Here is a 21,446-nt window from a genome sequence, read left to right as displayed (position 1 = left end):
AATCTGTTTTATACCATTCTCTTCTTATTTACAGTGGGATCGTGTTTGGGATACATCAGACTACTGGTATAGATTTGTGTGATATGAAAAGCTAAACATTTGGATGACCAATTTTATTTTTTTAAACCAGGGCTTAAAATTCATTAGTGAAACACTGATAACAGATACAGTCCTGTCAGTAACCAAGTCAAAGTTCAGATTTTGGAATACGCTCTTGCTTACTGTGGCTTAATTTGTAAATATCTGTTTATTTGAGGTTTCCTTGTTCACAAAAGCAATCAGAGTGAAAGAGTAGGAGTAAATCTATAAGTACTGTAGGGTAAGACCATAGATACTCATACAAACCTGCAAAAGGATTTACTTACTCTTTTCAAAAAGCATCGGGCAAGAAGTTCAGGGTTTTCAATGCAGTTTTCTAACTCCTTAAGGAAAATCCTGAGAGGGAGAAAGGAAAGCAAGAAATAATGTAACATTCCACTCACACGGTGTGCTGGCTTCTGTGTAAACCTGGATGCACACAGAGATATATATATATATATATATATTTTAGACAAGTGGGATGTGGTTCACAGCTGACTGCCTGAGTCACGAATAATATCATGTTTTCATCTTCTCACAAGCATCTGACACATCTGATTGCTCTGGCTGTTGAGATTTGTTGCCAATATGTAGCCCCAACACCCGCTTCCCACTTGGTTATGAGGATTTTTCAGAATCAGAAAAGACAGAAAAGCTCAGTCAGGTGCAGTTGCTTGATCAGCCAGCAATGAAACTATGGGATGTAGTCCAAAGGTTTCTGCAGTGGCAGTCAATACACCATGCCTTTAGGGAAAGAAAGACCTGGCTTGCAAAAGCAGGTGAATATCATTCTCCAAATGGAAGACATTCTTTCAAAATAATAGGTAAAATGGAAAAGAATTTTTTGACTGTGTATCAGCTACTCTGGAATAACATTTAACCCTGAAGAGGAGGGATTTTTTATCTTATTTTGTTCAACTGTTTGTTACATCTTACAGGCAATTATTATCCAAAAATATTCCTAAGTTATTACTTCGGCTACAGCCAGTTTTACTTAATCAAGGTACCCAGGAAATTTACAGAATTTACAAAAGTAACAAGAGGTTAATCTTGTCGATACTTGGTATTCTCTAGTTATAGGCACTAGATCACCTTGTCCATATTGTGGACAAGGCTTCTGAAAAGGTTTATGATCATGTGAAGGGAAAAATCTCTTAAGAAATGTGCTATCAAATATATCATGTGTTCTGGTGTGACAACAAGGACAGGAAAATAAGCTGAACACCAAGAAAACTTCCTCAGAGGAGTCTCACCAGAGAAAGAATATCAGGATTCACTCCTGTGACATCTAGCAGTGTACCAAGGGAGGTGGTAAAATACTTGCCATGAGGGACATTCAAAATGGAAAATGCCAGGAGAAATCACTAGTAAATGCACAAAGGGGTGGAATCTTTCAGAAATAAATAAATAAATAAGTAAAATTCTGATGATGTCAGAAGTGCTCTTGACACAAAGGTTTTATAGGACACACACAGAGGCAAAGTGAGGATGAGTTTTCCTGCCTGTGTATGTCAGTAAGACAAAGAACCCCACATAAAGGGAGTAGAAATGACAGCAGCACCCGAGGGCATGGGACAACCGCCAGTTCCCACGTGCCTGTTGTGAAATTCGTAGATTTCTGGGAGGTTCCCAAAAAGAATTTCCTTCTTGTTCTGGAGTGCAGATGGAATCAGATGTGCTAAATTGGGATTGTCCATTGCTGAAGCATACCCCTGCAGAGAAGAGTGAAAAATAAAATAAAACCAGGCATTTTTACCCGGGAAGAAGTATGATGCCTGAGACACTGAAAAGCCCCAAAGCCTTTGTGCTTTTTGTTCCCAGCACATCATACAAAGGCTTCTCCTATGCCAGCTTCTTTGTTGCTCCCATGAATTACATGTTTCTAATTTTTCCCAGAGCTTTTACCCCTGATGGCTCTGTAAAAACATTTTTAACCACAATTAGATAGATTACTGGATTAACCAAAAGGAGAAATGTATGTCCATCAGATTGAAATGTGATTTTGGTCATGTAGGGATGGAAACTGCTAAATTTGATAGCCACATATCTTTCTGTTATACAGCTTCTCTGTAAAAGTTAGCTTGGATTTATTTGTTGAACTGTGGTATCTGGCCTCATTATTTGTCTGTTTCTTGAAGAAACTGGATTGTGTTTCTTCAATAAAAACTTTGAGAGAGGAACATTCTGCATGCAGATTTTAAACTCGAGAGTAATTTATTAATTACCAGAGCTGTCAGCTCCCACAGATCAAATCAAATAATGGAGCAACCACAAGGTCTTTTAAAAAAAAAACCTACCCAGTCCTTCAAATCCCACCCAAATACAAGCATTGAGCCCTACTCAGCTTTCATCCTCCTACAGACTGGAGGAGGCCAAAGACAGAGTACGCCAGCATGCTGTGAGTTTCAAAAGCTCAAAAATTGTATTTCTGGTGTAAGCTGCTCTTTTCTGTGCTCAGAAACTACATGGGACAATAAAAATGAGGGGGAAGAAGGCCTTCTTTTTTCTCAGTCATTTTCTAAGCCTATATTCACAGAATTTAGTGTTTGGCCCATGGAAATGAAGGGTGCTATTTCTAAAGCCTATTGATATTTTGAAAAGGCACATTATTAATTATTCCTCTCTCTGTAATTTGAGAACCATACAGAATCATTCTGTGGGCTGGGGTCAGAAAAGGTGCCTCTTCCTTTAAGCCCTGAGGAAAGACGTTCAAAACATCCTTCTCATTTTCCATCTCCAAGGCTGAGCTATCTTGCTAACAGATTCTGTCCTACTCTAAACACAAGGTGGGAGGTGAGAATGCTCAGCCCATGGAGGATGTACACCTGCAGTGAGGAATTAGAGGTTAAGCACAAGAAATTATCACAGAAGAATTTCTTACCTCTATTATACTTTGAAGTTCTTCAACATAAACCCGTTCTGTTTCTATCAGCTCATTGATTATGTGGCTAAAAAAAGAAGAAAGGTGGAAAGTTATAGTTTCTACCAACACTTCAACAGAGAACACATGAAAGAAAAATGGTTTTCCCTGTATATTCCTGTTTGTGCATCTGATTACACAAAAAAACACCTTCTAGTAACATCTCTGAAGGTTATTTTTCCATATTTCAATATTGTGCCTTGTTGATAAGCTTACAAGTCCTAAACATCCCTTGAACTACTATTTCTCTCAGCTCATCTCTATTATTTTCTCTCAGTTCTTCATCTTGTTTGCTTCTGTTATTTCTGTACCTATAAATATGAATAAAAGATTAAAAATGCCTCAGAAGAGGAAAAAAAAAGTTTCCTCTTCTAATAATAGCTAACAATACTCATTAAGAGAAGATTATATTTCCCAAGGCCCATGTTACATTTATGTTTTGCTTACTAAAATAAAATTGGCGATTCTGCTTCTATTCTTTAATACTTTGTAAAAACAGGCAACAGGATGATGTTGAAACACTGACAACATTTAAGTAAATCAGAGTAAAATATTTATGCTATACTTTGGACTTCTAATTTCTGATATTGGTTCAATGCTTCTAGGTAACTTGGAGACATGTATCTTGAATATTCCTGATCTATTTCACAGAAATATGACTGTAACCAATTAATTTTTTACAAATGACTAATTAGATCTTAAAATAAAATTACATTAAACCTCTCAACTTTTTGTTTTGGTTTTGTTTTTTTTCTTTTTTAATGCACCAGTTGTCCCATATTCTGAAGAAAAAGTTATCTTTAATACTTTTATGAATATGATTTTCCACACATCTCTTCCAGAGGTCTAAGCAGATTCTCTAAGTGGAATAGGACTAAAGCCTGGTGTGCCTTTCCTGGTCCATGCTTTACAAGAGTCTGTAACCACAGAGCTACATCAAGCAGAAACACAGAAGGACACGAGGGAGGCATGTCCAGAGGAACTGGAGTATGGGCAGTCAGAAGCAGCACACAGCCTGATAGTAGTAAAGTGCAGGCAACTATTGGCATCAGTGCCAGCACATGCATTTGTCCAATATCTCCTTGTACATACGTTAGTGCAAGAATGAAAGCAGTAATGCTTAGAAAGAGGAAAAATACCTTACACGTGGAGACCCCTCTACCTCAGAAGCTACCTGCCACTTTATGTATACAATTGGTACCATTAATCCCAGGTGTTCACCAGGAAATGCACTTGCCCAACATGCCATTGGCCAGCCAACTATATCCTGGTGTGTCTGGAGGGTAACCTCCAGAGTAAATGTACTGGAACCATGTTTGGTTTTTTATACAAAAAAATACAGATTTCTGGTATTTTGGTAAAGAGCTCTCCAAGAGACCGATGGAGATAGAAATATGCTCCTCTGATGCCTAGTGCCAAAAGCTTGCAGCATCTCAAGTCTGCTTTCTGAAGGAAAATTTTATAAAGAAAGGAAAGTGACTTCTATCACTCCTGCTGGGAATTTTGTTCTGACTATGCCTGGTTATATAAAGGGATTTTATATATCACGCAACATTCATGGAATCAGCCAGACCCCATTAGCCCTTTATATCATGAACCACATGTACACCATTGCATCAACTGGAAAGGGATTTAGTCATCCTCCACATCTTTTAGGATGCCCTTTTTGTGGTTAATAAGTCAGTCACACTTCTGATAAAGCCTCCTTTAAATGGGATAGAGAGGCATTTGAAAGTAAAATACATTTCAGGCAGCAAAATGCAAAAAGCATTGACTGAAAGCTTACTGGGTTACTAAAACAGATTCATTTATTTGCTCCAGATACACCTAGTCTTTTCCAAGGCAATATAACTCTGCAGGCTAGGTGCAGACCTTTTTCTGGTCTCATAGGCTATTGCTGCTTTATAGACCCTACTTGGGAAACTCTATAGCTACTGAGAAAACTAGGCCTTTACTTTCAACTCACCTGTACTATTTCAAAATCTGTTATAACATAGCTAGGATTTCATAGGTGTCTTGCCTTAATGCCTTAAGGAAAGACAAAATTGCAGTGTCTGGTACAAGGTAGGGAAATGGGTCAGGGCTGTACCCCGCACACTCCAGGAGTACTGACTCCCACATGGATGTCAAATTGAGGTATTTTTGCACAGGAAAGCCTCATCTAGCAGGTGACAAAAAAAGTGTTATCACCCTTCATGACCAAGCAATACTACTGAGCAAAGACGAGTGCAAAGGGATTCTGCAGTACTATGCAAGAGCTCATAGAGCCAAGCCTTGTTGGACTTCACCCTGTACAAGAGTTCTGTCCACATTTCCCTGAATCTGCACACCTTTGAGCTATAAAATATGGTTGGGGCATGCTCAGAGAACTAGATTACTCCTTGTGAGATAGCTACATACACCATTTCAATTCACCTTCATGAGAATTGCACAGTCAATGGCCAAAGGGCCCATTTGTCAAAAAAAAAAAAAAAAAAAACAACTTACAAACATTAGCACTTGCTTTTACAGATGACTGAAACAAATAAAACTTTTATGGTTAAATATGTCTATCCTTTTAACAGCTATTTAAGTTATTGCATGGGACAGATGGAAAGCAGGACAAGCAGATTGCCACTGTTCTACCATCACAACCACTTGCAGAGCTGAAAAGAAACCAGGAGGACAATGCACAACTTGTATCTGGAGTCAAAAAATTAGGTTGGCTGTCAAACTGAACTAACATACCTCATCAAGCTCAAGCCACTAATGGTTATCAAGCTACAACACAAACAGTAGTGGCAGAAACTTTTTGAAACACACAGATGTTTGGTGGTGAGTACCTATTTCAAACTAAGCAGTTCAAATTGCATTTTTCACTGGCTATCACCTTAAGTAGAGAAAATTGGAGATTCAGTTGTCCAGGTAGGCAGCTAATAGTAGAAACGATAAAAGAGACACATGCAAATATGATTTCCTATGCAAACCTCATATTTGCATTGGTACAACAATGTGGCCATAGAAACTGTGCATATATCCTTCCCGTGCATGCATCTATGGTCTTTGCAATGATATATAGAAATACTTTAACTTTTAGCACTCTTCAAAGGCAAAGGATGTTTATAATAATGGTTCTTTTCGTAGACCACACTACGCAAAATTGTATTATTTTAATCTTTTCTGAATCCTAGTTTAAAATCAGGTCTTGAATCCCCATTGTAATAAAACTTTAAAAAATTGATATACTAATCCTGATACTGTTTGGAAGCATGGTCTATTCATGGCATTAAAACAAATCATGTATGAGGAGTGTTTTATTAGAGGAAGTTCTGAGGAACTCTTAAGATACAACCACTTTAGTTATGGGTTGTCATAAAATCTAACACAATTCTTTCAGAAGATTTGTTCTATATGTAGATTTACACTGGGAGTAAAATGCATTAGTTTTTTAAGGGTTATGAAAAACTTGCCTAACCAACCCCTTTACTCCTTGCAAGCAGCAATTTTCAATTTCTGTTTCAATGGCAATGAAACAGAGACATCATGACAGTATTCCTTTAGCTCCCATTAGAGTCCAAGAGCATCATATCTCTAAACCTGAGTCTGTACATAAAGGATAATAATTTTTTGTAAGCACAAATTTTTTGTCAGCACAAACCCATCAGAAAAGAACCTTCCTTAGCACCAATGCTTCCACAGTGACTTACCTGCAATGTTCTCTAAATAATAACCACAGCAGCAAAATCTCAAACATTAAAGGTTGCTGCACATGAATCACTCCCTTGTCAAACTGCTAACAATATAGAGCTGTGTGCTTGGTCAAGTGCCTTCCACAAACCTTGGAAATGCCCTGACAAAGATGCAATTTAAGAACAGTAAATTAAAGAGCTACATAAACATGTCTTGCTGCTGTGGGGGAAAGCATTGACCTTGAGAGGGTATAAAGTAGATACTTTTACTCTCACTGTGTGAGTGTGCTAGGTTGGTAAATGTTGAAGTAGAGGGCTCCCCATATGGCACAAAGGATTTAATGGCATTTGAAATAGTCTAACAGCCTACAAAACTCATAGTGAGCTAATTTGATCCACATCAAGCCCTGAGGGCTAACATATGATATCTTCTTTTAGGATATCATGGGGCAGTGAGGATAAGTCAGCATGCACCTGCTGAGAGCATCATGTTTAAGGAAAATATGATGCAGCAATTGACATGACTATTGTCACACACAGACCTACCAAGTGCCTTTTTCCCTTGGATGGTCTCAACAAGCAAGGTTAGAATTAATTTCTGGTGACCCTCTGCACTGTAAGTCCTCTTTATATTTTCCAAAGTTTGAACAAAATTAATATTGCAAACCCAGGCATACGTTGTTTCTAGAGAGAAAGGACATTGAACTGTAGATAAGAAATTAAGATAAATGCAGCTAATCCATTGTCTTTCTAACCACTAAGAAGAAAGTGCAGGCACCAGGGTTCTACCTGGTGTTTCTGACAATAATATCAGAAATGAAACAAAAGGTGAGACAGAAAAGGACTGAAAAAGCATATGGGAAAAATGAACAATATAAGCTAATAAATGGCAGAGCAGAGACACAGGCCCTTCCTGTATTTAGAGTTTTAAAGTTAGCTCACAGTTCATTCAGCTTAGACAACATAGCAGTTTCATTTCTACCAGCTTCTGAGGCCTTTTCTTCAGCCTCCACACACAGAGCCCATCAGCCTTAATCAGCCCTCTACTCCCTTGGAGGCAGCAGCACAGGAAGCACAAATATATCTGCCATCTCACCTGCTTTTGTATTTGCTTTCCCCTTCACAGAGAAAATGTGAAAACAGGAGATGGAGCCAGGAGGAAACACTTGAAATTTTGCCCTTAGTATTAAAGGACTGTTCACAGTTCAGCCAGTAAATAGTAGAACCTGCACCCTATCAGCAGGCCCGTTGCAGCTGGCTGTGCCTGACAGAATTCTGAGGTAATTTCAGAACACAAGGGGTTTGCAGCCTCAACTTTGGACTCATGGTTACAGGAAAGACCCAAACACTCCCCTCAGTGACTAGAAAGTGGAAATAAAAAACGGTGTAACTGGCATGTGTGAGGTAAAGGGGGGGAGATCTTCCGCATTCCTTTATTTCACAGGCAGTTTACAAGAATATGAGGTTTGGATGGCAGCAGGCCAAAGACAACAAAACTCTGAGTTGGCTGAAGTTTATGAGCAGTTCTCACAAGGATAGTCCTTCATCAGGATCATCCCCAGTAAGCTGGCCATCTTGGCATGGATGGTGAAGGATTAGGCATCTGACTTGAAGGTCTAATGTTTCCATGGAGTCTGATCCTAAGATCCAACCTGTAGGCATCCTTGTTGCCACCAACCCTCTTCCCACTGGAGTATACTTGCTCCTTCCCCATACTTTATCCAGAGAAATAAAGATACTCACCAGATTAGAAAAGTTCCAAACATGGAACAACCTGGTCACAAGAATACCTTCCCCATTCTCTTTCCTGGTGTGGAAATAGTGATTTGATCTCCTTGTTCAGGAGAGCAAGGACAGCTTTCCTTTGTGGAGGGCATTTACTGTGTGTCCTCGCAAAAAGGGCTCAGCAACTACTAACCTGGGAAACAGTCAGTATGGCAGGGCCTTTGCTGCGACCGTAACTGATGTGGTGTTGTCAGATGTTCCTCCAGCAAAGGAAACTTCTTGTTATGAGAAACTGTTAAACTGCATGAACTACACACTTCCACAGGCGTGATTTCACATCAGTTTCCTTTGGGCAGATTATTCTTGCCTGGAAACCATGATATCCTGTGACCCTGGAGCACGACCAGGATCTCACACATTGAGCCAGATTCCACCTGAAATGGCTCCCAGCTTTGAGAGGCATTGCAGTGCCAGCACAATAAGGATGGTAAGAAAGTAATAGGAAATCTGTTTCTACTTCATCAGTAGTGCTCTCTCTGAGCTCTGGCAAGTTAGTGATGCCATGCTGAAGTGAAGGAGAAAATTTAATGTGTAAGAGATTCTCCTAAACAGGGGTGAGAATGCAGGAGCTGCAAAAGACAGCGAAGCATCAGGAAGAGACTTAGTTCATAAGTCATGGTCATAAAATCTTGAAATTGAGATAAATGCTGGTATTTATTAGCACGATCCATAGCCATGCATTTCTCTGTCACTGCGTGTCCTGACTTCAGACCACATGTAGCTATTTATATTGCCTTAGACTTTACAAATAGCAACTAGCAATGTTTCTAACAAAGTATAAACTAATCCTGCACTGCCTTGCCTTGTCACAACAAAATTTTGTCAATAGGTATTTGTATGAGCTGGCTCCTTCTGGTAATGGGTAACACTAGGAGACACTAGGAGAGTCCTCACAACAGTGACCATAAAGAAGACATGTACCAGCCCATTACATATTAATAACTCTTCCTCCTTCCTTCCTTAATAACAGAAGAAAAAGGTAACACAAGTGATAGGCTGGCCAAGCTCCCTAAGTGTGCCAGGTCATTATACAGGTCTATATCATAATAATTCTGGTAAGGGCAGAGTCAGACAACTCTGCTGTGATACATGCTACCTTAAAACATTTTATCAAATATAGTAAAACACTTAGCAGAAATAGTATCTTAGAGATTACCACAACCTATTAATGTATCCTCTGGATAAATCACAATGGCTTTTTACTTATACAGTTACTGTTTGTGCAATTTGCTCAGATGGCAACATAAAAGTATTTCAGAATTTTTGTTTCCATAGCTGTGCTGCCTTTCTAACCAACTCATGGGATCACTTCCATTCACAGATCTTGTTTCTATGTCAGGATTTGCTAACACAGGTGTCTGTCCTGATATGGAGTTTATTCTCAGAGGAGAAATTGGAGACATCAAATAGAATTAAACTATAGCTTTTCTGAATGAAAACAAACCAAACCAAACCAACCAAACAAACAAAAAGCAACACAATATCAATAAATCATAAGTGGGACTCCAAAGTTTTTATGCTGCTTAAAACCTGTCTGTATGATTGATGTGGGGCCAGCAAAAGTGGCACTTGTGGGTATGGGTATACCAGATCTGTCTTGCAAAAACACACAATGTCTGGAAGATGAAAATATCTTGTGTGCAAGAGTAAAATTGTAAGGGGAATTTATTAAAATAATACAAATAAAAGAAATGCAACTTTTATAAATATACATAATTTAGATATAGATCTACTTAAATTGAAAATACTGGCTCTTTTAATACCAGAAGCTTCAAAATGAGAGAAAGGACTGAACAACTGTGTGCAGTGCAACAGATACCTATGCGTAGAATAAATATCAACATTGGATAGAGTTGGATATGAAAAGTGAAATTGAAAAAAATGAGCGCAATATTTAAGACCTCCTTGTCCCAGCACTATGAATAGTCTTAAGGATTGTCAAATTTCTATTTCTGAATGTACATAAAATACAACAAAATTGGATCTTTTGTAATGGTATCACCTTTGCAGGAATTAAATGGTAAAAATCTCACTGTCCCAGTGGAAACAGAATAAAAAATAAATAGCACATCCAGTTTTGAATTAGAAATTGTGACAAGAAATTCTAAGACTGGTGTAATCTTAAAATATCAGAATTATCTCTGTGCTAGAGAATCAAAAGAAATGACAGCACGTCAGCTGTTGCATGGAGGAAACTTCCATTCCACCTACTTAATTGCTTGTTAGAAGAAATTTTTTTTCATTTCTCACAGTGTTAAAAGCACTTTCTTCAGTTGAAAAGTACAGCCGAGATTGTGCAACAGCTCAAGTTAAATTAAGTAATGAGTCAGTTGCTGTACTTTACCTCCTAAAGTGGAACAAAAGATCATTTTGGACGTCAGAACATTGTTTGAATGGAATTTTATATTTGTTAGTTGATACAGTAAACAGTTCTTATTTCTCTGAGAAATATCCCTTTTTTTTTTTTTTTTTTTTTTTTTTTAACTGAAAGAAAGCAACGTCTTGAAAAAAACGATTGTTCTTGAAGTACATTTCATGGCTGCAAATGAACCCCAACTACCCAACTTTGAGACACATAAGGGATTTAGGCATTTCATCTCAACTGAAAATTAGTGGCCCGATACTGTAATTACCTGCCTAGGTGATCCTATTTTGCTACAATGTCAAATGGATTTGCTAAAATTATTATGGAAGTTCTTCTGAGCAGAAGAACCATATCTTTGTTAGAAATACATTTCACCATTTATAATACTTTGTTTCTTCTGAAATTATCTATACAAGGAATTGTCCCACATTCATTGTTCCCAAAACCAGTGACCTTGGGGAAATATTTTTATATATTTTAATTAGTTGACCTACATTATAGGAACCAGAACATAGTTGTTAATGGAAAGGCAAATTAATTCAATCACCTACAGAGACAAATATTATAAATAGACTATAAATCAAGCAAGAGATGTTTCTCATCTGAGCTCTGCATCTACACTGAAAGGATGCAGCTCTGTACATAAATCTTAGACAGCTTTAGACAGTGTGCATGCTGCAGGCTTCTCCTCACTGTAGGCCACCATAACATACCAAGTAGCTACATAAATATTTGTCAACTGCCCATATTTGTGAACTACCCATCTAATCCACCTTGTGATTTGAGGTTTTTAACCTTGCAGCTGCACCATTTCTATTTGAGGATCAAGATACATTTATCTCTGTGATATCTCAGCATTGAGTAATCAATAAGCAAAAACCAGGTGAATAATTTAGAGATCAAATTTACTACTAATGTAACTGTTAAGTATTACTAGTGTTAGGCCACATTTTAGTAGATTGCAGTGGGTTCCTATTAGGCAGACTGTTATCCATACAAGCTACTCCACACACATGCATGTAACAAAGACATTGCAGGTTAACCATCTGCTCCTATACTGTAGAGACTTCCACGAAATTTCTTAGCATTACTTCCTTGCTTGAAATTATGTGTGTTTACATATAGGCCACAGAATTAACTTAATGACTCAAATTTGACTGACCTTCCATAGAAATATTCTCCATTCAAAAGCAAACCTTCTGATTTCTTAAGGTCAGGTAGATCTAGGACAGCTGGAGCTTTCATTTACCACAGCAAAGTAAATTGCATAAAGAACCTCAACTGGGGACAGGAGAGAAAGAAATAATTCTTCACTACACTTGCCTAAGAATGGATCTGATCTGTGAAACTGAAGTCATTGTGGATACTGAAACTTACCAGTTCACAAAGGAAGCTAAGTTGACTGCATTTTAAAATGCCAATATATATACACACAAATGCATAAAAATTAAAGTAAGGTCATTGATATACTCATGTTGAGATTTACCCTCTTACTTGTTTCTAGCTAGGAAGGAGTAGAACATGCAGTTACAGATTAAATTCAAAAGATAAGACCTCTAAAATAAAGAACACTAGATTTTGCGTGTCCTATTGTGGGAAATTCACAGGGTCCCTGTGTCCTGGAAGCCATTTCCTTCCTGGACACTTTTTTCATGAAGTTGGAAATAGAGCAGGTAAAAGATCTCTAGATATGTAATAGTTTCCGACTTTTGCAAAAACCATTTAACAGCTTTTTTATAACCTCAACCTGACCTTTAAGACAGAATTCACTTTCATTCTACATGCGGTATATGTTTTCCATTCCTTTGTAGACATGACATAATGATATCCAAACACCACTTGACCTTATTGAGCAAGATATCTGATAAAGGCTGACAGTACATGGATTTTCCCCCACAGAATAGGAAATAATGATATTTGAAAAAGGGCTTTTTTAATAAAAGTGAAAGTGACAGTGGTAAAACACAAAACTCTTGAACAGACAAGGGAGAAAAAGTAAAGAACCCAAATATAGGCTAAAAGAAGCTTAATGGGAACTACTTAGACTTGGAATTCACAGAGAGCTCAGTCTCTAAGTAAACTTAATACATGGCCACTGCCTCTTTTTACAAGTCTGTGTAATATCAGGTGGGTTTCCTTGCTGATCTGGTGTGACAGAGAAGGATTTAGGCACATGTGACTTTGTTCTGTACAGATCCCTACACCACCCTATTATCTTACTCCAGAGCACCTCAGTAAGGTGGCGCAACTGACATCTCTCACACCTGTGGCACTCACTTGTCCTCATCCTGTCCCTGCAAGGACTTTTGTGCCTTGCAGAGTAATTTTGGATTGGGGTATAGAAGCTGAACATGAAACTATTGTTTACCTCATGCAGTTGACAACACAAATACTATCCCAAAGGGCCCAGTGCTGGATGAAGAGAAGAGCTCCAGTTTGATTTGATTCTCATAGCAGATCTGCTCTTGACAGCTTTGTTCTGTGAGATTTTGAAAGGTCATTTGGGTACAAGGAGGAATTGATTTTATCATTGAAGTTAATAATAATCAATTTGACAGACAGCCCTGAGTTTATGTTGGAGAGGGCAGACCAGAGCAGTGCATGTTGCACTTGGAAGGGAGGGTATGGATTTGATTCCTAGTTCCTTTGTGGGTTTGTATTTCAGCCTGAGATGTGACCCTAAGGAAATTCCATCCTGCAAAATCTACTTTTTCTTGTAACAGGACACAGCATGGTGCCAGGCTTAAAAATCTGTCTGTATCTGTCTATATATGCTCCTCCTGTCTGGGCTTTGGCATATCTCTGGGCTGTACCCTGCTTTTAAATGTCCTTAATAATCAGTATTCTGTGAGATTTGGGATAAATAAACCAGATGTTAAGACATGTATGGACATGACAATGGGAATGAAACAGGGAAAGAAAGTCCTTACAATCTGAAATGGAATTTATGGGAGCATGTGTTTATAGAACACATATTCTGCTGTAGTTAATCTCTTCTTGGTGCATTCTCATCAGGAAGTTGTGAACTGCCACGGCTGAGGAGCAAACACTTCCTCTTGTGTGTGTGTCATGAGTCCTTTGCTGTGGTCACCTGGGGCAGAGGGGCAGGAGAGGATGGTACCACCTGCAAAGATCACACTCCACCTAGCAGTGGCTGGGTACCAGATCTTGGCAACACCCATACCCATTTACTGAGCTGTGCTTTGGACAACCCTCTCTACTACATCTCTGGAGTGTAGTTTGCAGAATTTAATTATAAACTTAGAGAAAAATGGGGAGAACACTGTCTGTTGGAAGATATTCCAAACTTAGAAAGGAGTTTTAGAACTGTAAGGTAGATTTCAGCTGGAGAATGTGTTCAAAGGGCCACTTTATGCAAGAATCTCACAACTGTAGATTGCAAGAAACTGAAAGCACATTACCCATTTCTTAGGTTTTTTTCTCTCAGCAGCTACTAATGGCATATGTCCAAGATAATACAATGGGACAGAATGATTTTTGGGCTCATCCAGGAGTGCCATTCCTCTGCTTTTTTTCCCTGGAAGAATAGAAAACTTGGTTTATAAATCTCAGTGGGTGTTACAAGTCTTACACAAGCCTTGCCTACATGGGAAATGTCTAGTTTTTCATTTCTGTGTTTGTGTTTAGAATTTGGGCTGGGTGCAGTTGCAGTGGTGACTGGAAGAGGAAATGCCACATCAGGCAGACCTATTACAGAGGCTGGAGCTCTTGGTGTCCTCTACCCATTCAGTAAGTCTAGCCTGAGAGTACTATGGAGAAGCCAGCACAGACAAAGGGAATCTACACATTTTTACCAAGAATAGCATTCTCACTGCCATATTATTTTGCTCTAATTTAGGTAAGATGCCATAAAGGCAAGATTGCCCATACTAGTTTGTTCCATGTGGCTGTTAACCAGGAAACAGCATTTGAAGACAGGTTTGAAATAAATAGAAATGCAAATAAGGTACCAGTGCCTTAAACATAGAGGCAACAGAGAAAGATAATCTTTGGTGTATTGAATAATCTGGGTATGCACAGGAACTTTGCAGAGCCTGCAGAGGATCTGCTTGACAGACAAGTGAGACTATATTGAACAGAACTTGTTCAGGCCAATATGATGAAAGAAGATTCCTGCTAGATAGAAAAATGTAAGTGAATTTTCAGAAGCAAATACAGAATTCTAAACACCAATACGTCACAAATATTCCACACCTTGTTATTTTATTCCCAGTTAATGAGCAACTTGTTAAACGCAAGAAGTCAGTTGATTACTTAACAGCTGCAATTGAGTTGCACTGCTCCCTCTTATCCCCATCTACAGAGCACCCAATGATCTCCCATCTGCCATGCCCTGTCTGCTGCTGTCCTGCAAACCATGTAATTATTTAGATCAGCCGGTGTGGGTGCAAGTCTCCTTCATCCTGATGTGGACACGTAACATCCTCTTTGTGCTGCTGGAGATAACAATAGAAATTGTCAGCACTCCTTCATGAGCTAATTGACATACAGGAGCTGCATGGTTTTAACTTCAGATTGGTTTAAAAACAGATTCCATTGGAACTGGTATGAAGGTGTATGGGAAGACAGGTACCCTTTGGCAGCTCAGTCTGGAGAATTTTACACCCTGAGAAGTGTCACTGCTCCTAGTTTGTTCAGTGGTTTCTTTGTCTGGAGACTGTCACTGTCCTGCCCTTTAAAGAGAAAGCAGCAGCACCTGAACTGAGTTGGTATAAAATCATACCAGTGCCTTCCCATTTCTTTCCCCATCAGTCAGTTTGGCAGTGATAAAAGGGCTGAATAACTGCCTCTGTTCCTGCACTTGTGCCTAAGCTGCCTGGGATTTCTAGGTGTCCTTCATGCAAATGCGGAAAGGCCAAGGAGTATCAGCCCCCTGTGCCAGAGCAAAGAGAGGTTTTTATGGAGAGGTGATACAGCTACACTTATGGATTAAACAAATATAGAAGCCTTCAAGCCCACTTGGGCTTCTTCAGAAAAGATGCATCCACTCCTAGGCCAACACAAAGCAGCCTTTATTTGCATATGCTCTATAAACCTTGAGATGGGTCAAGAGGTAAGAGAGAGATGAGCTTCAGTAAAGCCCAGGATGGGCTCAGCAAGTTTTCATGCAACAGATGATGTAGGTTGCCCCACATTGACTATATTCTTGCTGAAGTTCCCAAAGCTTTCCAAGTGGAGGACGTGCATTCCTGTGACAGAGGGCAAGACAGAACATAACTCTGATCTTAATTTCCTCATGTGTCTATAACAAACCAACCATGCAGTATGTGCAGGTAGCCAGCTGTGTTCCAGAAGCCTGCCCAAAGCCAAGAGGCAGCAGAACAACTGCATAAAAGCCAAGCTGAGGAATTCCTGGAATTTCTGAAGAGTATTAAAATAACCTTAGCATCCAATAGGAAGCAGGTATGAGAGATAATAGCAGAAGTGGCTGCTGATACTTGATTAAGTACAAATTTTGTAAGAAAGCATGTGCATGTTGAGAGCATTTGTTTCAACTTTTCTCTACCTCCCAGATTCTTTCAGAGCAAGGACAAAAAGCCTCCAAGTAGCCTTCAGAATATTCAATAAACCACTGTCTTGTAACAATAAGATTTTTTTTCTCCCTTTCACAATAATTTTCTGAGTTCCCAGAAATATTCTGATCTATAGTAGGAAAATGTCTCCTCTTGTTATTCTACACACATTTCTATCAACAGCAAGATCTCCCTACAAGGCAGCATACACTTTGCTTCAAAGATCTTCCCAGCCCTTTAGGCTGTAATTAGAGCTGTAAGTGCTGGAGCCAATCTGCCCAACAGGGAAACTTCTCTGAAAACAAAGGTTTTGAAAAGGTCGAAAGAGATGATGGCAAACAAGAAATGGCTAGTGGACTCTTGAAAATTCTTGTACTGAGTGCTCTTTCATGTAGTCTGGTGAAAGAAAGCAGTTCTCTGTGCTTAACAACACAGTCAAAAACACAATTTATCTTTTCAAAAGCAGGCTCCAAGTTCTTCCCCTTTACAAGTTGGAAGTTTTCATGAGTCTGGAAATGAGACTGGAAAGACATGATGTTGGGGTTCTACTGTAACACTTATGTCTCAACCACTCACCAGAATCTCCTTACCTCAATTATAATAGAAGACTTTTATTATATTATATTATGAAATTTCTTACATCATGCATTTACACACTTCAGAGAAATCTTTGCAATGGATCTCACTTATGCTATATAAAAAGGGAAACTTATTCCTCCTTTTAGGATGGTTCAGTCTGGAAAAGAGAAGGCTCCAGTAAGACAGCCTTTTAAAATATAACAGAGGCTTGTAAAAAAGAGACATTTACTTAGACCTGTAATTACAGAACAAGGAGAAATGGTTTTGAACTGGAAGAGGGTAGATTTAGATTGGACATACGGAAGAAATTTTTTATGAGTGGTAAGAACAAAGAAGTTGTGGATGCCCCATTATTGGAAGTGTTCAAAGTCACATTTGATAGGCCTTTGAGCAACTTGATGTCCTTGCCCATGGGAAGGGGATTGGACTAGATGATCTCTGGGTCCCTTCCAACCCAAACCATTCTATGATTTTATGATTTATCCCTGTTTCCTGTAAAAGCTCTGCATCTTTGGCCAATAGCTAATAAAATCAGGGATCTCGGTTTCTCTCCCCTGACATATGCAGCTCTGATGACTACCAGAAGCACTTGGACACCAAAGCTTTTTAGCAGCACTCCCTGAGCTACCAGTATTTTTGACACAAGTCCACAACTAAATTTAGCAATTTCCAGACCTAATGTCAGTGCAATTTTGCTATTGCTCATTTAGAATAGGGCTCTGGCACAAAATTCTCATTCTGAAAATAGCTTCTAGTTCTTTACCCAGGGCAGAAGTGCTATCCTGTTCTACTCACACAACCTGATGATTCAGTGATATACTTAGTTATTCTCATACACACAGTGATGCACAGACTAATTTATGATAATTTGTGACGTTCCAGTCCTAGCTAGATCAATAACAATGAGGGAAGGTCTGACCCAGATATTAAGATACATTGAATTTAAAAGACTTTTACATTTAAATCATATCTAAATCTGCAGTTGGAACCTGTCATTTCAGGGTAAAAGCACCTTCAAGCATAGACACACAGGCTGCACACTCCAGGATGTGAGCTTGCAAAGTGACAGCTGGCTGCTGGCATGCAGGAGTGATGCCAGATGCCTCAGCATGTAAAGCAAACTTTATGTGCATATTCAGAGGACAAGCAATGACTTTGGACTGTGTACATGCCTGGAGACTATTTTGCATGTATGCAGAATTTCTCCATGCATATGTGATAGCTAGGGCCTTCCCAAATTCTGAAACTTGACTCTTTCATTTAAGTTTCATAAATGATACCTCAGACTCCAAACATTAGAGATGGTCATGAAGTTAATTCTATCTGAATATAAGCTCTAGGGGACCTTACATTCTCATGAGAATTTAATTCAGAAAGCATGAATTATGCCACATCTGAGTACAAAACCACCAATGCTTTGCAATTTTCCAGCTTATTCAGCAGTAAAAGATGTGAATGAAAATTAGACATAATTAACACTAGTGTAACTCCTGCCACTGCACATGCTGCAATATATATGTTGCTGTGCATATAGGTGATCACTGTGAAGGTGATCACACTGACAAACAGTTGATAACACCATCACCATGTACAAGATTTCAGGCATTATCTCATGAAAAGAGCTAAACTGGGGTCAGAAAGTCCATTCAGTGGGGAGCACTAACACCGACTAACAAGCCTCACAGCCCTTGTTGCAAGATGGACTAGAAAAATGATGGGCAAATTAGATCTAAACCAATCAACCAGAAAATACTGCAGATTTACAGGAAATTAATTTTAATGTTTGTTGGGGATCAACAAAAATGTTTCGATGCGTTTTTAAAATAAATTTATCAATTCCATAACTATGAGGTCATAAATATGCACCTTCCCGTGCTCCCAGTTACTCCATCCTGCCCCTTCCCTTGCATTTGGCAATGATTGACACTCAGGTAAACCCAAAGCTAATCTCACAAAAAGAAAAAAGTCACACTAGATGCAGAGTTGCTACCCCTGTAAAAAGGATACAAAGGGACTACAGGGAGCTACAGGGTGTGGGGAGAGAAAGAGGAGGAAATGACAGCAGCAGCAGCAGCCCTATATGACCTTAGACTGGTTGTGAAACTGTCATCAGAATAGACTTATGAATCAGATTCTCTTTCATAAAATGATAGCCCAGGATGTCTGGCAAAATCAGCTCCCCATAATATTAGCACTTGAACATAAATTGCAAAATATCACAGTAATGTAGTTATGTATACAAGCTACTAAGGAGTACAGTAATTAGGACTCCATGAACTTTGGTCCGTTTGCTACAATAACATCCATACAGGCTGCCTACAGCTTCTATAAATGAAGTGGAAAGGGTGCCCTCCTTGTGATTTTGTCAAAAAATGCCCAGCTATTTTTTGCTTACAGCCTAAGCTCAGAGTCATGTGATTATGAAAGACCATCAGATTTCTCACACAAGAAACATCTCATGGATACAAAGGGATTTGAAAGTGCAAAGCAAATGGCTCTCAGTTAGAATGTGATAAACAAGAGAGTTACAAAGGCCACCTGATAGTAAAGGCAATGAGAGCAAAAAAAAATATGATTTTGAATGCAGGGTGCTGGTTTGGATCATAAAACAGAACTGCACTTATGGATTTAAAAATCCTCTGTATATTGATTAAGTTTCTCCTCTCATGAATGCTTAGACACAGGTTCTGTATACTGGGCTGCATTGGACAGAACAACAGTTAGGGCACATAGACTTTTTTGTTTGGTTTGGTTTTTGTTGTTTTTTTGGTTTTGTTTGTTTGGTTGTTGTTGTTGTTTACAGTTAGTTGTGAAAGGAAAAATCCAGATACTATTTTTTTCTCACTGTTTTACCAATTTTGACTGAAAACAAAACTAGGAAAACCAGTTATAACCAGCCAAGAAGTCTGTACTCTAGAGTTTTTAGACTATCTATCGTTGAGCATTTCTGATTCTGAAAGAGACTTTTTTATCACTGATAAAATGTTTGAATGGGGTGACATTTAAAAGGAAGAAAGAATAATAAATTTATAAAAAAACCCAAAATTTGGGAACTAGGGAAGGAATCAGCAATTATTATTTTACTAAGAAAAATGACCATTGCTTTGCTTATAAGGTTATTTCTACTGTTATTTAAATACTGCATAGATAACATGCCAGATTTACACAATGATCTACAAATTTTCCTGCTAGGGTGAACTGCCAGTTGCAAATAATGCTATTTTGTCTTACTGCATAAACAAACAGACGAAGAGAAATCTGGGAAGGCTGTTATAAAGTTTTTAGTCATACAAAGGCAAGAGGAGAGAAGAGAGAACAAGTGAATTACTCCTTAGGCCTTTAATTTTCCCTCAACAAAACCTGTATTACAAAGCAACACATCCTTCCATGTGATTAACTGCTCAGGTTTTACCCTTGCTCTACTTTGCTGGGTGTCCTTGACAACAGTATTCCTATTTCTGGTTTTCTTTCTCATGTGTAAAAAGGAAACAATTCCTCATCTCGCAAAGACGTTGTCAGATTTATGGCTGTACAGTGACAGATACTACTTGTCATGAAATGCAATAGTTAAATTTCTGTGAAGTAAACGATGAGGTCAGGAATGATTCAGATCAATCATAGTCATCTGAAAGCAGGGATACACAATGGGCTTGTGTTTGACATTTATGTTCAGTGAGAAATCTGAGATTTCCGGTAGACCATGCAAGGCACAGCATTATAGTGGCTTTTCAACTTAATTTGAAAAAAAACTTACATGATCTAGTTTTTCTCTTTACAAAAGTTTTGCAGAAGTTTATTTAAAGAAGGCTTGCTCACGGTGTTTACCTTGGGTTGTTTTTTAAATACTTCCATCTCAGACTATGGACCACAGTGACTGACATCACTGATGTACTTTGGTGAATCAGGCATTCCCCCCAGGATGATGCAAGTACATCACCAAGGCTTGTGGCCAAGGTAGAAGAGAAAAAACACACAAGACTTATTCGTCTTACTCTTACTCCTCCTCTGAAGATTTCCAACAAGAAAGTGAAATTAACAAGTTCCACCATGACCTACAAACTGACTACCCAACAGTAAAATTTTACTTGCCACCTGGAAGACTTAGAGCAGCAATTAGTTAAACTTTTATTGTGTCCCCTAATGTATTTTTAAGAAGTGACTTTGAATTTCTAGGAATTTGAATTTTAGCACTTTGAGTGCAATTGCAAGACGCTGTTTCTACATATAGCACCCTGCAGTCTCACCCTCAGCACCTCCACGAGAAAGAAAAAGAGGAAGAGGGAAAGAAAAAAAACAAAACAAAAAACAAAACCAAACCAAACCAAACCAAAAAAAAAAAAAAAAAAAAAAAAAAACACCAAAAAAACAACACAAAAAAAACCCCCACCAAAAACCAAAAAATAAACACAATCGTATAGATCTGGCACACCGGGAATATGCATAATCCCAAAGACACACAGTGTCGCGGGCGGACCGGGTGTTTATAAACACCGGGACATCTGATTCGGGCACAGCAA

General features: G+C 38.6%; 1 protein-coding gene across 11 annotated transcripts in view; it reads right to left on the bottom strand.

The window, feature by feature from the left end:
• MCF2L2 (MCF.2 cell line derived transforming sequence-like 2) overlaps positions 1-21,446 on the bottom strand; it is a 155,704-nt gene that overhangs the window by 41,274 nt on the left and 92,984 nt on the right. For all 11 annotated transcript variants that reach the window (XM_071752549.1, XM_071752546.1, XM_071752554.1 and 8 more), the window contains exons 16-18: positions 2,960-3,026; positions 1,675-1,790; positions 366-435 (exon numbers count right to left, since the gene is read on the bottom strand). In XM_071752549.1, coding sequence (XP_071608650.1) covers positions 366-435; positions 1,675-1,790; positions 2,960-3,026 — 253 coding nt within the window. The remainder of the gene's footprint in view (positions 1-365; positions 436-1,674; positions 1,791-2,959; positions 3,027-21,446) is intronic.

Source organism: Heliangelus exortis, chromosome 9 (genome assembly GCF_036169615.1).
Source record: "Heliangelus exortis chromosome 9, bHelExo1.hap1, whole genome shotgun sequence".
NCBI lineage: Eukaryota > Metazoa > Chordata > Aves > Apodiformes > Trochilidae > Heliangelus > Heliangelus exortis.
Note: the sequence above shows the minus strand (reverse complement) of the source record. Positions and strands in the feature narration are given on the sequence as shown.